We start from the raw sequence: 16,971 nt of genomic DNA on the forward strand, positions 1-16,971 counted from the left end.
CTTCAACCAGAAGGACCAGCAGAGAAATGGTAGTGCTGTTGTTTGTGGTCTTAAGACTTATGGAAGGGAGAGGCCAATGAAAAAGTATTTTCAGCAGTGATTTCAAAAGAAGAGGATGGGGAATGAGGATGGGAAGCAGGAAGGCTTTAAGGCCAATTAAAATTGCTGAAGTGAGGTACAGTCAAGAACTGTATTTGAGCTAGTTATTGAAATAAAACAAGCATATGAATGTCTGTTGGGAAAGTTCAAATAAAAACTATATGTCCTGAGTTGTTCTTTGCAGAAATACTTACTGAATTCTCCTTACAGCACCTAAGAGTCGTCTTCAGAACCGTTTACTCTTTCACCTGGCACATAAGGTACAATGTCTTTTCGTCACTCGTGTTTTGCTTTGTTTTCTTTTCAATTTGGTAATTTGCAATGTGTTCTGCCAACCTGGGCCATTGAAATGTCTGTGGTGGAAGGAGAACAAAGATTTTCTGCAACCACTCTCCTGTAATAAAATGTGGAGGAGAAAGCAAGTGTGAAAATAGGATCTTGGAATAGATGCCCTCAGCAAGTATCTACAAAAAGCCTTACCCAACCATCTTCATGCAAGTCATACGATAAGAACCTGATAGTATTTTTGATTATGGAGAACCTGAGACTTTGAGCAGAATCAGGAATGCATACACAACTGTTTTCTTTTTCTTTGAAGTTATCAAAGTTTCCTAACTTGCAGCTGTGCTATACTTAGCAATTTGACCAAGAAGGTTCATAAGGCATTTCGGATCCTCCTAAGTCATTCAGTGTCCAAAAAGTAATCATGTTTATGGCATGAGACTTACTTAAATGTCAACAACACTTAAATGACTGTTTCAGTTACCACACATGGCTGTCTTCCCTTCCATTTGCTTTGTACTATCCTGTATGATACCCAACCAGTATTGTGCTACCAAAGAGACTGAGTTTGGAGCAAAATAGGATACAAGTCCTGCATGTTAGCTTTGATGCTAGATTCTCTTTACTTAAATTTCTGTTGGCTTAGAAGAGTAATCTTAAAATGTTTCTGTTGCCACACTGGCACTTAAAAGATGTTCATGGTATAAAGAAGGGAAGCACTGAAATAACCAATTTGAGAAAAATGATTGCTAGATAGCCTCAACTTTACTACTGTAGTATAAGATGGTCATTGAACTCTGTTGCTTTTTTATACCCTAGCGTGTTTGTTATGTGCTTGTCAGCAGTGCCTTTAAAAATGAGTGCTTTAACTGGGATTTTGAAGGAACGATGAAAGAGAATTTGCTAATGTTGTAAAGGATTGTGAAAGGTAGTGCTTGAGTGCTGGCAGGACTTCCATTTTTCTGCTATCCATGAGAAATAACATTTCAGCTGTTAACAGAAAAAAATCTGCCCAATTGAATAACAAGTTAAATCCCGTGTTGCAGAATTATATTTGCGAAATAACTGATTAATTAAGCTCTCTTATCCAGCAAAGCAGACGATGTGTGATTATGTCTAAATCACAACTTAAAGGAAAAGGTGTGCTTAGTTCTAGCCTCACATTTATCTGGTTACAGCTGGTCTGTTTCTTACTGTTTGGCTTTCTCCGCTGTTCAAATTAACTTTGAAGTAACATCCAGATGTTAAAAATGAATCGCTTGCTGCTTGCCAGCGAGGGCAAAACTAATCTAGCGCATTAACTTAAAATGTATTTCTCACTGAACTCTTCTGAGTATGTCTCACTTTCTGTTTTAGTTCAGTGATGAGAAGAAACTGATGAGCTCTCACCAAAATCTGCAAGACATTACAGAGGATCAGCTTAGCTTGGCATCCATCCACTACATGAGGTCCCACTACCAAGAAGCTATTGATATCTACAAATGCATTCTTCTTGAAAATCGGTGGGCATTTCTACTCTAAACCTTACTTTGGTGTCTTCAACATTGTTGTAACTAAACTACAATTAGTTGCTTTTAGGTTCTAAAAGTAGGAATTTTCCCCAATTACTGTGCCCTCCTTCCAACACAAAACATGCACAAGTTGGAGATCCCTCGATTTTATTCATTGCACATCATTATGGAAAAATGCACATTTTAAAAAGTAAAACTGCTCTCCATTGCTTTATTTTCTTGTAATGCATCCTGACAGCCCTCTATATTTTTATACTTTTCTCTTCTGAAATTATGTATGGTTATGTACCTGCTTTCTTTTTCCCTTTCTTTTTTTCCTTCTCTTCCTTTCTCACCTCCTAATGATCAGTCTGGTGAGCCTTTCTTTTGATCACTGATTTCTGCTTTACCTGTTACCCCTTTCTAAGAAGGAGTTTGGCTCTTAGCGGTCACATAGAAAGCTCTTTGCATTTCTTTAAGTATCATGTTTTTTCTGTCATATTGTACTTCTTAGTTCATAATTTAACAAGGAACAAACTGAATTCTTAAGTGGCTGGAAAAACAGTTTGGTAAAGTAGAAACTGCAGCCCCAGAATACGTAGCTGTCTTCTGGCACTGTCTCCTGTTGAGTGCTTTAGAGAAAGCTGAGTGTCCTTCATAACGTACATTTGTAATTTAATGCTCAGGAAAGAGTCTTTTAAATTCTAAATCTGTAGAAGCAATCATGGTTCATAACCTTCATAACAGTTATATTTTTACTTACTATTCCTACAAATATCTGTCTTATTTCTGTGCCTGGGTCTTCTGTTTTCATATCTTGCAGTAGCCTGTGTAGTCTTCTAAAACAAATAATAGTTGTATTTCTAAGATAATATGATCTGTTGAAATGTTTTCAGAATTTTAAGTGCATCTTAAATTCTTTCACATGCACAGCACAGAAAATCCTGTTCTGCCGGGACAGAAGTACTTCTTTTCTGTGGATTTCCTTTGTATGAATCACCACATTTTCAAAGACCTGCAAACCAACAATGTAGTCAGTAACTGTGTTTGAATAGCTGCCATTGAAAAAAGTAATGCGCATCTGTTAATGCATCTGTGCAACTTATGTCACAAACTAGAGATATAAACATGCCTAGCAAGTATTTAGAAATCCCAAATTTGATGTTCTGGTTGAAGATACGGGGCTTCATCCCTGACTTTAATATTCTGTTGTATAACTATCTGGTGGATTGAAATGTTGTCTGAAATGCTCTTTTTTCTGTTCTGCAGGGAGTACTTGGCTCTGAATGTGTACGTGGCTCTGTGCTATTATAAACTGGATTACTATGATGTATCACAAGAAGTGCTGGCTGTTTATCTTCAGCAAGTTCCTGACAGCACCATTGCTCTTAACCTCAAGGCTTGTAACCATTTCCGACTGTTCAATGGAAAGGCTGCCGAGGTATCTATTTGACAGCCCCTCCGTTTGCCTTCATTTCAGTTCAGTGTCCCTTAGGCATTTCTTCTCGTTGTTATCTGTCTTAATCAGTTAATCATGTTGATAATGGCCTAGTATCACATCATTGTGTCCTCTTATGAGTTTAACCTACTTCAGTTACCGTAATATTAAGCCGTCTGTACATATGGGTGCACACACAGTGGTCTTATTGTTTTCCTGCCCCCCTTTTGATCTTCTGTCTGTGTATTATTCAATTGGTAAGAATCATCATATAAAAGTGGGAAGGCACAACTCTTCCAGCGACCCAGCACTGGTGGAGATGATTCTGTCAGTTTTGAGACAAATACGAACCTCCACTGATGTCTGCGTGCTTTTTTGTGTGTTATTGTTAAACTTTTTGAATACATGTAATTCCAGGCAGAACTCAAGAACCTGACAGACAGTGCCTCGTCATCTTTTGAGTTTGGGAAGGAGCTCATTAAACATAATCTGGTGAGTAATGTACTTCTTGAGCTTCATGGGGTCTGTAGTCATTTGTAGAGCTTTTCTTGAAGACTTATGGAAGGGAGTATTTTGAGATCTGCAAACATCTAAATCTCTGCTGCCCTCTAAGTCCCAGTCCAGAAAACTGGTCTGTATAATTGATGTACCGTCAAGTTTGTAGCTGTTGCTTTTTTTTGCTGGCATTTTCTCTGACAGTTTGAGACTATATTATGAAAATAATAATGTTGTTGCATTTACACAAAGGGCATATCAAAACAATTCATAGCCTGTAAGAATACCCCAGCAGGATATTTTGTAGAGACCAGTGTCAGCTAGGGTAGAATAGTCACAAGCCAGAATGCATGACCTTGAACTGTCAACTCGGTGTGTTGTCTACAATTGACTACAATGTCAGTGGAATTAAGATAACTCAGGAAATGGTCTTTATCAAAACCATACTTGACAAGCAGTGCATGGGGAAAAAGATACCGACACAAGCCAAAGTATTTATATATATTCTGCAGTGAGAGACGCTGAGTACCTGTTAATGCTCCCCACAGTGGCATTATTACTTTGCTGAACAATTGTGAATAGCTATTATTTATCAGGCAGTTGTTGTCGACACTGATTTCAGATTAGACTTTGTAAGTTAAAATTCTTTATTTTGAATGTTCACCTTTTTGTCAGGAGTTTATTGAGTCAGTATGTTAGAATTCTTTTTCTGAAGGAACTGCCATATAACACTGAAGTATAAAGCACTGAATCCTGTATAGATCTAATGGCATTCTAAACAATTGTGTAATAGTTGTCCTATCTTTTTTTCTCAAATGCATAATCATAAGGAAACTAATTTTGTACTTGTTCTCACTTTTATTCTGGGCCATATTCAGCTTTGAGCTGCTAAAATCTGAGATCAGTCCATCTCTGCTGATGAATTATGTACTTAATATTCTTTAGAATAAAGGTTGTCATACAGATAATTTTATTGTTATATTAAAGCAGGAATTAACTAAAGACTGTACTGTTGACCTCTTTTAACTGTTAGCATAGGAATTAAAGAGATCATAAGGAAGATTATAATACGCAGTTATCAATATGCTGCTTTCATTTGCAGGTGGTGTTCCGAGGAGGAGAAGGGGCTTTGCAGGTGCTGCCTCCTCTGGTTGATGTTATTCCTGAGGCAAGACTGAATCTTGTGATTTACTATCTCCGGCAAGGTAGATTGCCTTCCTCTGGCTCTTTCATAGCTTCAGGGATGGTTTTTACTTATCTGATATCAACTGATTACTCCCCAAAATGCTTTTTGTTTTGCAGCAGTGTGTAATGTATTTCCTTTTCAGTATCTCTGAGAGATAGTGATGTAAACAAATTCCCATGGCTCGGAGAGAAGGGCTGTAATTGTATGCCAACAAATAAATCTATTTCCACAGAGAGTTGGAGGTTATTGGTTTTGTAGAGACGGCTAAAGTGGTGAGATAGGAATTGGCTGTGGCCAATAGGGACTGTGTCAAAAGACCTTGCTAAACTCAAGCATGTGCTGCTATTTCCTTATCTATACAACTAGGCATCCGTTGGGTCAGTCAGTACACTTTGACACTGGTAACTTGCTGCTCCTAGCAAATGTTGTGTCCAACATTATTGTGATCAATATTATTGAAAGCAATATTAGTATTATTATTGATTCTATTATTATTAACAACGTTATTGAGGAAGATATGCTTCAAACTTTACACATTTGCTGCCAACGTTGCAATAATTTCAGTTAGGTTCCATTCTTTGTTATTCAAATAGCATGCATACTGACAAAGGAACGCTATGGGGTTAGGATAAAAATGTGCTTACACTGTGTCTCCATTTAAAAAATCTTTATAGTGCAGCAACATCAGTTCAGAACTCTCCCAATGACTAGAGCCATCTCTCTGAAACTTACAAGGTTTCTGATAAAGACATGCTCTGAAGTAGAGAGACTGAAGCACAAACATGCTTCCCATTTTCTTCTGTCTAAGGTAGTGAGTTTTAGGGTATGGGGCCAGGAATTCCAATCTCAATTTCCTATATTTGTTAGAGAAATTCTTCAGAGCCCAAAGAACAGAATTCTGCGTTGATGGTCCGCACTGATAAAAAAGCAGGGCTGCTGTTGTTTCTTCTCCTCCTCATGCACTGCTAATAAGCTTGAATAGCAGTCCTGTCTCTTGCCTTGAGCCAGCATTGGTGAGCTAAGCTAGTCAAAGAAAAAAAAAACAAAAAACTATTTCTAATTTTTTAATAAAAAGTGATTACTTTTGTACAGTCTGTAGCGGTTTGTCATGTGGCTGTTCTAGGGGTTGGCTAGAAAAGCAGAGTTGTTGGTCAGGGTTGAATTGGAGCTTGAGATCTCTAACTTATATTGCCTTAAGTCACCCTGGAGCACTGTCGCCGTGCTGTCTGAATGGTATGTACTGTCAAAAAGGAAGCTTTGTTTGATAGGGTTTATTCTTGTAGGCATCTGGTATAATGCTGTATTAACAATCTTTCCTACATCTTCATAAGGTTTAGGATATTTTCAGTTACCATTTCTTGGAGAGATGCAAAGTTGCTTATTAAATCCAAGCTTTACATTAAAACTTCTTCGCTAATAATGTTTTTGCTTGTTAGAAGTAGGATCAGGTGGGAGGTACTGGACAGATTTTGAAATATTGATAAGAAAAAATGAAGTGTCTCTTCAGAAACATCTTACCTTATCCCACATACAGAGTAAATAAATATGAAAAGTGATACGACAAGGAAGTAATGGATTTATTATCTTGACCTTGTACTGTTGGAAAGTCAGCCACTAGATTATGAACAAGGGACCGAGTCATCTCTACTAGGGAAACTGTAATAATAAAGAAGCTATTACTCACACCATGTTTGTTATTTGAGTTCTAGAAAACCATCACCGTCGTGATATAAATTCACAGTGATTTATAGGTACCTTTCTCTTCCTGTCTAAATGCTTTATTTCTTCATCTGTGACTATAGGGGAATTTTGTAGAGGATGAGTGATTTGTTCTAATACAACATGCTGTGGTTTGTCATGCATTCTAACATCTGGTATTTCAGATGATGTGCAGGAGGCTTATAACCTGATTAAAGACTTGGAACCTACAGCCCCACAGGTAATTGGAAAATGATGTCATGGTACATGAAGGCAGGTTATAAATTAGTATGAATTCTGCCACATACAAAGCTGGTATCCTGCAGATAGCTTGCTACATTCCCACTGTTAAAACTCTCATGTTTTATCCTTTCATCAGTGATAGATTTGACAGCCATCCATAGAATATCATATGTGCATACATGAGTACTTAGCGTGTTTAGTAGTGCACTGCCCAGGGTCGATTGAAAATGCAACTCTGTTTGCTTCTAGGGAGCTGACTATTACTGTATAAATAAAAGCTCTCTTCCAACTACAGCTGCTTGTCACTTCTCCCTCGGTGGTGGTTACCACCATCCCTCAAGATCTGCTGGCTCAGACACTCATGTGGTTTGTCCTGAAGCCATTTCAATAAAAATGAGCTAGATTAGATTCAGTGTCTTAAATAATAGGTCTCTTCTAATCCCATCTCACTTTGGCTGCCATGAGTGAAAACTGCAATATCCCTTGACTGCTACCGTCATTTTCTTTTGTGGCTGTTCCAACATCTCTAGTCTCTGATTTATTCCTCTTTGCAGTTTAGTTTCCAAAGATCACATAACTGGGCATGAAAGAGACCTTTCATGAGTGTGTGTGAGGAATAGATTTGGGGGGAGGAACGAGAGGGAGGAAAAGGAAAACCTCAAACACAGATCTGGTAATTCTGTGCGGAGGAGTGTCTTCTGCTGTTTCTTTATGCTTTTTATTTCTTGTGTATTTCAGTATACTCAATACTTAAGCAGTTATATATGCTATACTTAATACTTAAACAGTTTTATACAGGTATTGCTTCCTTGGCCCCTGTTTTCTCCCTGCATTTTCCCCATATACAAGCTAAATATGTATACCATGATATCACCCATTCAATACATTTTGAATTGAGAATCTTTGTGGTTTTTTCCTCTGTTTTCTCACCCACACTTCGAAGGATCTCCCAATTAAGACTGCAAAACTACTCATATATCCTCCTATCGTTCTTATCAAATTTCTCCTTTGTCGTGAAGTCTATAGGATTTAATTCTGCATCTGTAAGAGCTGATGTACTGAAATGATTCCTTAGCATGCTGGCTATTACTGTCTGATTGTTTCCTTACATTTGTTAATTTGCACACAGTCTTGTGTTTTTTTCCTCCTTTCCTGTGCTTATGTCTGCGGGATCTGTCCAGGTTTATCAGGAGAACCTACTACAGCACATTTATAGCTACGACACTGAATTTTAAGATTTAAACAAGACAAACAAGTCTGTTACATGCTAAGAAAATCTTGCTCAGTGGAGAATAGAGCTGCCTTTGTAGCTCATAGTAGAGATTACAGCGTACTCTGTTCCATTTCCCAGCTTCAGTAGAGTAGCATGAGCACAAATCTCTTGATATTTTTACCTTGATGAGAAATACTGTGTTTTGGAGCATGGGTGGTGGTGGTGATGGTAAACCAGTTTTGTGTACTAGAAGTTGGATCTGTGCATTAATAGAGCAGTATTGCACTTGATTATCAGCCAGATGGTGGTGAAGAGGGCATAATACCATGTTATGGTGTAACTTCTGGTGCATAATCTTTGAATATAAAGTCTTATCAGAAAACACTCTACTTCTTTGCAGCCCAAATATTTAGCAGAAGTGACAAGCTAACAAGTAGTATAGATTTTTGGGGTGGTGACTGTGGTGCCATACTGAAGCACTTGCTCTGGTAATAGCCAGCTCTCAGTTAAACTGGTTTGGATTAGAGTTAACTTTAGACAGAAAAGTATGTACGAGTACACTGTTCTGCGTCTCCTGAAATCTTCATGTTGCCTTTTTTGATCTTCTGTGCTCCTTTCTTCCAGGAGTATATCCTCAAAGGAGTGGTAAATGCAGCTCTTGGACAAGAAATGGATTCGGTGAGTTAAGTCCATGAGGTTCTCCAGCTTCTTCAACAGTAGGATATGAACAGTAGGATATTCATACCCTGCTGTAGGGACTGGAATGGAGTGAAAGTCATCTTGCATTTACACTGCAGCATCTCTGAGTCTCTTCATATTATTCCGTGAAGTTCTTAGTCCATAATCAATAAGCTGCAAGTTTCTGTTTCTAGTCCTGAAAATAAATCAAGCTAAATCTGACTTTCCTGTCGTGCTTCCAAATTCTGTTTGCTTTTACAGTATTCCGGTGTATTTAGACTTATACAGTGGCATAGTTTACCTTTTCTGGTTTTACTTCAATCCCAGTTTGCCTGCGTGTTGTTCTTCACTTCTTCCATCCGTTCCCCAAAAACAATTTCTGTTTGTATTGCAGTAACAACTCTGGAGCTCATGTTGAATTTTTTTCTCCTCTCCTAGCGAGATCATCTGAAAATTGCTCAGCAGTTCTTCCAGTTGGTGGGTGAATCAGCCAGTGAATGCGGTACGTTTGAAATGCTCTTTCTCTATTATGCAGTCCCTCTTATGATGGTATATATTTGTATTTCATATCATCATCTAACTGCTGACCATTAGCCTGACTGGTGCTAGGCATTTTGTTGCTATAATGTGAGCAACAGAAAGTTTAATTTATGTTGTTGTTTGTTTTTTTTTAAATACAATTTTAAATTAGAAGGCTCAATTTATTCCAAAGCTTTGACCAGAATTCAGCCAGAAAAGATGCGATACTTCAGACTGCAAGTCTTCACTTAGAGGTACTATAGCAGCTTGTCTTATATTAATCATCCCCTTTGTAGAAACAGGACAGCACCATAATTAAGTGTGTTGCTGAAACCTTTGTCACTTTTAAAAAATCTTGTGGAAAAAAAAAAGATGACAGAAAAGAGCACGTTGTTCAAAGTAATTCCTCCTTTAACAGTGAAATAGTGTGGTTTGTGTATCCTCAAATGAAGGCCACGTGGAGAACAACAAACTGTAGGTAGGAAGTAGAAGAAATAAACAGAGTTCATCTGAGGTAGCAGAAAGCAAACACATGAAAATCAAATATGGTTTTTTGGGTTTTTTTTGCAAATATTAGGTGTTTTTAAAATAGATGAGTGAAGTGGAACGCCTGTTCTTAGAAGAGGTTGTAAATCTAAAATCACTTTTTAAACACAATAGGAAGAAGGTAATATTTATCATGCTATTCACATTTAATTTGCAACAGGGCATTACAAAGTAGATGATGCCAGTGAAGAAATGTTTCTAAGCAATACAGAAACCTTGACCAAAATAAAGTAAATATGTTTTCTTTATCAGTGAGTAACACAAACCTGTTTATGCTCAGATAATATGAAATGCATAGTACTGAGGCTAAATTATTCACCAACCAGAGTAGATGGCAGCAGTGGCTGGCATATTTAAAGAGATAAAAGGTTAGAGATTTTATATAGGTAGATAATAATTACATAATAGTTGAATGACAACTTTTCTTCTTTCTTAGTAAGAGAGCACACAGTTGAACAGGTGACTCCTGACCGATACAGAGATTATTACATAGAACTTGATTTGAAATATTAAGATCAAAATTCAATTCTGTTACAGTAATCTGTGTGTAATCAAATTCAAAATCCATTTGCTAACAAAAACCTCAAGTATTTCTCCAGTACTAAATTTCAAGAAGGGAAACTACATAATATTTCACTACAGGTTTTCTGTTTCAAAGGAGAAGTAGCAATGAAAAGAATAAAACAAACCTGATAAGAACACTTGAAAAGACCTTTTTTTCTTCCTAAATAAAGGGTTCATATTCATAATTAATTAGCTGTAGGAGGCAAACAAAGACATGACTAGGTTTGCCAGTGGTACAAAATTACTCATAGCAGGAGCTTCCACAATGATGAAAGCTGTGGAAGAATATATGAAGCTGGGTAGTAATATGCAAATTAAATTGAGCTTTGATAAATACTAAGTATTACTTATGGGGGATAAAAGCTTTAACTATGTTTGCAAAATTGTCAGAAGCACCAAAAAAACTGAAGAGACTCTTAGGAACTGATGAGGGAAGGGAGAACAAAATAGAAATAATTACTGTGTCATTGTACGCAGTTGTAGTTCCCCTTCTTGAATATTGTCTGCAATTCTGACTCTTACATTTCCAGTCAGTATAGTAGAACAAGGAAGTGTACATAAGCATAACAAGGATAAAGGAAAGGGGACAGATTACTGAACAAGGAGAGATAAAATAAGAGTGTACAGAGCCTGCTGAAGCGATGACTGAGTTCATTATGCTCGTGATACGGTACGTTGTAAATCCATAGCGAAGATGTATAGAGAAGAATTCATTACTCTGCCATCCAAAGCCTAAAGAGCACTGAAATAAATAATCAGCAGGATAGTTAAAAACAAGCAGCACAAATAACTTTATATATCTATAGCCATATATTCTTACTGCACAAGTTTCTGAACGAGACAGACTTTGGAATCTATCCAATGTGATCATTTTTATGTTACTTAGCATATTAATTATTACGTTGTATATTTTTGGTCATTTTAAATATGCTGCCTTTGTTTAGCTGCATTTTGAAATGGAGAACAGAATTCTCACCTGTTTGTACACTTGGGCTTGTAGCCAGCCAGGCTATTCAAACATGTAAGTCACACTTCAGCGCTTCCCACTGTGCCAATCTAGCAAAGAGTCAGAACCACCAGATTGTCTGTCTGAGATCTTTATCAAGTTACTTAGCTGCTTTGCGGGCTACAAAGGAAAAGAAGGTTGTGCTGATTACAGTGAGGAAAACCTGTGCTTTTTCTTTTCTTGGAAATGGACCTGCAAGTCTCTCGACTTAAATGTGAATTATCAAAAAACGAATGTACTGAAGCAAAGATTTGTGGTGAGGTAGGCGTTGGCCTTTTCTCCCATGTAGTTAGCAGTAGGACTAGAGGGAATGGTCTGAAGTTGCGCCGGGGGGAATTCAAGTCTGGAAACACTAATTCTCCAAAAGAGTGGTCAGGCAGTGGAATGGGCTGCCCAGAGAGGCGGTGGAGTCACCAACCCTGGAGGTGTTCAGGGAACGTTTAGATGTTGAACTGAGGTACATGGTTTAGTGGGGAATATTGGTGATAGGTGGACGGTTGGGCTGGATGATCTTGTAGGTCTTTTCCAACCTTGGTGATTCTATGATTCTATGTGGAATATTATCTCAAAACAACTTCCTGTGTTTCTGACTTGCTCTCTATAACTGTAGAAATTCCATGAGTGGATGAAGACAAAAGCAGTAAAAAGTTAACTTATAAAGAATACTGTGTTGTGTATTTGCAAGGTCATTTGGAGTCAGCAATTGAATCTGTTATTTTTAATTACATTTGTGATGTAGAGGTTTGAGAAACAAAGAGCAAGCAGAGTCCTTTTCAGTGTGAGATGAAATTCTTAGATATATGAGAAGTTATGTAATTTAAGAGGAGTAGGGACACCCGGATGTGAAAAATCGGGAAGCACTTAGAAGCATAGCAGTCAATACTCAACTGTTAGATACAATAAAAACCACCCAGAACAGCAGCTCTATGTTACTACTTAATAAAGAATTTGTAATCCTGAGTGACTCCTGAAATAGAATTGCCATTATGAAAAGGGATATAAGTAGATTTTTGCAGGTAATTCCCATGCTTTAAGTGATCTAATCGCAGTGTCTCAACTTGGTAGAAAATGGAACCAAGATCATATTTCTGAGATAATTTAGGGAGAAAAATATTGCAAGAGGAAGGTTAGTGAAAGCATTAAAATTGTCATTAAGTACAGTGTTTGTGGTGCTGAACATAAGTCTTACAAACTACCCTATTTACACTGCTGACACAATGGAAAACAGCACCCCATTTATTTTCTGCAGTCCTCTTACGACCAAGGCAGGCACCTCTGCTATTAAGTGGAAGGAGGAAGTATTTCTCCTGGGCTTGGTGCAGTCTTTTCTTTGAGGTATTCTTAGATCAATCTCAGTAATTTTTCAGAGTGAGAAACCTTATCCTCTTCCCACATAAGACAGACTGTGCAGAGTAGAACCATAAAACTTCAGTTTTCGTGCTGTGCTGTATAAGATTTAAAATGTTTACTTGTTTGGGTTTTATTTATTTTTATTCATTAAAGATATATTGGGGATAGTGTGCTGATATAATAGAATTTCCTGCCAACATGTGGATATGAGACTTGATACTGAAACTTAAGACATTTCCCATATATGGGAAAAAAAATGCATGGTTCTAGTAACTCCTTTTTAGTGGAAAATGTATTCCCAGTTTTAAGTCTTTCAATGTTCATTTGTATTTTCTTGGATATTATTTAAATTACTGAGAATTCGAGCCTCAAAAATTGAATGTGACAGGGAAAAGTGCATTCTTGAGGTACTTTCAGTGCATTGAGGAAAAAATGTTTCTCTTATTGTTCATATATATATAGGCATATATTTGTCACAGTAAGTGTGCCTACACATGAAAAAGGACTGATAAGTATACAAGCCAGTTTCTGCTCCCAGATGAACACTGTTTAAATAACTAAATGATTTCCTTAGATTGGAGAACTGAAGGATGTCATTCAGCCATTGGTAGGGATTATTTTTTCTTTATGGAAATGACAGGTCATCCAAGCCCAGTATCTCCTTGTGCAACAAGATAAAAAATAAGAATATTTTGCTTTCTCTTGCAATGCATGTTGAGATCTAATACAATGCTTTCTAGCAACAATTAGTTCCTTACCTCAGAAAGCAAAATTCACAGTGGAATTCCAGAGGAATGCTATGTTTAGTGCTGTGGTGCAGTTAAAGTATTGTTCCTCAAATACAATTTTGTCGTGTGGATGGATTGATGATAACTAACCTGAAAATGCAATTACTTCAGGGCTGTTGGTAATCCTAGGATCTTGGCTTCTGTCACTTCACCAACCAGCACAGAACATCATGCTCTCTAACGACATTGGGATATTGCCTTTGTGACTGCTACTTGGATTCATCCATCTCTGACCACTCTGCTGGCTGAGAATGAAGGGGAAAAAAATTGTCCTAGTAAACTCTTAAAAAAATATATCCTACTGGCACTCATTTGCACTTCTCTGCCTAACTTATTTACGGCATTATCCCTTGTGAGAAATGTAGTAACCCAAGTGCATGGAAAATAGCGTTCATGCTGTATTTTAACTTGTGCATGTATTGAAACTTTTCGGTAATGCTTTTGGTGTCTGAAGTTTGCCCTCTTACTGGACCTAAAATCAGAATATATGGAGCTGCTTTGTCTGGGATAACCAAAGAGTGTAATTCTAAAGCAAAAGAGTATGAGGTCAGAATAACAAACTCAGAGTTTGTATCAGATGTTTCCTAAAAGTAAGAATAATTCATGGTAAAATAATGCTACATAGGTTTTGTCATGGAAAAAGTCGTATTACTTAAGCAGTTTATTTCTGTTGAATGTGCTGCTGAATGCAGTCTCATGATAGTTATTGTATGCTGTAAAGAAAGATGACAAGATGATCTAATAGCTTATCTAACCTCTAGTGTACTCCTTTGCCTGAAAAGGAAAGCTACATTATTTTTAGTAGTTGCTTTCATAGTTGCCAGCAATCTTGGCAGTGACCTCCATTACCACATAACTGTTAAATTCTACTAATCTGCATTTCTCCTGAATTTCAGATACCATTCCAGGGAGACAGTGCATGGCCTCCTGCTTCTTTCTTCTTAGACAGTTTGCTAATGTCCTGATTTACCTCAACTCGGTCAAGGTTAGTATTACGTAGCATTGGTAGTACTATAATGCATAGAATCACTGCCAGTGGAATTATGCTATACTGTGTGAGACAGAAGAAGATACAGAAACATAATAGGAACAGGGGAACAACAGTGCTACGTGGAAATGGACCCAAATGTATGGGAGCAGTTCATGAGGTAACATTATGCAGCATGGTGGACATGATGGTCTCAACCTGCAATTTAATTGGTATCAGACTTTGTGGTGGCATCACAGGAGAAGAGGAAGGTAACTAAAGGAAGACAATTAACTAATTTGTAGCAGCATGGAACTAAAAAACAAATATTTGTTTTGTCACTAGCTAAGAACTGGGAACACAAGTATGATGAGCGTGAGTGTGTAAGGAAGATAGTACAAGAAGGATCTTGGAAGTAATAAAGCTTATATTTTAAAGAGAAAGCAGTCACTGATGGGTTAAGACAGGGCAGTATTACCAAAGCAGAAAGCTAAGAATGCTATTTTTACGGAAGCAATCCGAGTAGTACCCTATAGGTAGTATTGCGTTTTTCAAAGTGAGAGGAGTTTACAGTTACCAAATGCAATGCTGTCGCATCACCTGCATTCAATGGATTGAAATGACTGTAAATTAGTTATTTACTTATAAATCAGATGTGAGGACCCGGAGATAGGCTATAGTTTGATCATGGGCTTAAGTGATTGCAATCTTATTCCAGTGACTGGAGACAAGAGTAGTAAGAACTCTATTTGATAAGAAGAGGAATGAGAATCTGCACTAGTGGGGAGAGAGCTATGATGTTCTAAGGGAAGGGAGACCTAAGGAATATGCATGTGCTTGTAACCATGCCTAAGCATGGGTGAAGTATGACAGAAGTGTAATGTTTTTAAACTACATCAGGGGAGAGGTCAGTGATGAAATTCCAAGTGGCTATAGCAACTGGAATGGCTCCACTATATTGGAATGAAAAGATACCTATTACCCTAAACTGAAGTGAGTGTTTAATTGAAGAAAAGGAGCACTGGAAACTAGCAGTGAGATTTGTTTTGCTTGACTTAGGCCATCTAAGAGTTAGAATTCCAGTTAAAACTGATCATCTTGTCTCAGTGTATAGCCAGTATGGACACACGATAACATTAGGAGGAGAATTCATCTTGTGTATTTCTTACAGTTGTCCTAAATGGAATGAGTCACCCCAAAGATATGCACAGCTCTTGAACAACCAGTTCTAACCTGGAAAGGCTAAAGTTAAAGGAGATTTATCACCACTGCCAGTGTAGATGGGAAAGCTTAGAAAAGAGAGAGTATAGTAGTATCTGGGGAGACAAAAGGAGTAGTCATCAATATTGGAAAGTAAAGTGTGGTTCGCATTTTTAAAGGAAAGAGTCAGAAGTGAGTAAGACACTAAATAGAAATTAAGAGTGCAAGTAGGCAATAGGGTGATGAAAGGATAGGACAAAGTCATAAGATAGGAGAAGCACTGAGTTGAGGGGATTTGGTGAGCAGTTCTGTTTGTGAGGGCATAAAGGAAAATGGTGTAGGAAAGGTTGGAAAGAAAGTCTGAAGGGGAAAAAAAGGAAAAATGCAATATTCAGTCTGTTTGGTTTGGGGTTTTTTGTTTTAAATTGGCAGTTCTACTGGAAGTATGAAGCACTACTGTTACATGTTATAAGTAAGTGGATCTTTGCTTGCAACTGAACATTTCCATCCATAATAATAGTTTGCCAAAATCAATCATCAGAGAAGAACAACATACAGCAGTATATTCCACATACAGCAAACAGTGTTGTATATACCTATCTTTAACTATGTACCTGTTCTGACACATTTTTAGGCAAAGATAACTCTCAGTTTTCACAGTTGTAAAGAGAATGTGTTGTAAGGATTAAACAAAATATGAAGCTAAGTAAAGGAAGGTCAATAGAAAAACAATCATTTCATTGCATAATGGTATATGGTTTACTCTTGTCTGAAATATTGGAAATACTGGACCCTCCCTTCTGCAATACAGAAAGAAAAGTATTTCAGAGAATTCTTAGAAATTGAAATACTGTCTTAAGAGGTTTAGAAGGTAGGTATTATTTGCTACAGAAATGGAAGAAAATAATATTAGTCATAATGAAGATTGGTAAGAAAACAAGGTGATACAAAATGAAGATTAGAATAAACCAGGTAGATTGGAAATCTTTATTTGATTTGTATTGAAAACAATATGTGGTTTGCTGGAATTATAGTAAACTCACAACATCTTTTCTAAGCAAATTAATATTGTCCCTTCAAGCACATGGTTTATCAAACTCGTTGTCATTCAAGGCTCCTCCTTGAATTGCAAGGTTTTGAAAGGTTTTGTATCTAGCAAGTTGCAAAATGATCAAACCTAGTAAAAAACGTATTTGTTAAATTCTTGGA

The 16,971-nt window shown here is 37.2% G+C and overlaps 1 protein-coding gene across 4 annotated transcripts in view; it reads left to right on the forward strand.

The window, feature by feature from the left end:
- Positions 1 to 16,971, forward strand: part of IFT56 (intraflagellar transport 56) — a 44,222-nt gene that overhangs the window by 15,587 nt on the left and 11,664 nt on the right. For 3 of the 4 annotated variants that reach the window (XM_072354263.1, XM_072354245.1, XM_072354254.1), the window contains exons 5-13: positions 310 to 359; positions 1,738 to 1,883; positions 3,141 to 3,312; positions 3,727 to 3,801; positions 4,907 to 5,009; positions 6,874 to 6,929; positions 8,769 to 8,822; positions 9,261 to 9,324; positions 14,492 to 14,580. In XM_072354263.1, the coding sequence (XP_072210364.1) occupies positions 310 to 359; positions 1,738 to 1,883; positions 3,141 to 3,312; positions 3,727 to 3,801; positions 4,907 to 5,009; positions 6,874 to 6,929; positions 8,769 to 8,822; positions 9,261 to 9,324; positions 14,492 to 14,580 (809 nt within the window). The remainder of the gene's footprint in view (positions 1 to 309; positions 360 to 1,737; positions 1,884 to 3,140; positions 3,313 to 3,726; positions 3,802 to 4,906; positions 5,010 to 6,873; positions 6,930 to 8,768; positions 8,823 to 9,260; positions 9,325 to 14,491; positions 14,581 to 16,971) is intronic. The other variant, XR_011905673.1, reaches the window with a different exon arrangement.

Source organism: Excalfactoria chinensis, chromosome 1, assembly GCF_039878825.1.
Source record: "Excalfactoria chinensis isolate bCotChi1 chromosome 1, bCotChi1.hap2, whole genome shotgun sequence".
Taxonomy (NCBI): Eukaryota; Metazoa; Chordata; class Aves; order Galliformes; family Phasianidae; genus Excalfactoria; species Excalfactoria chinensis.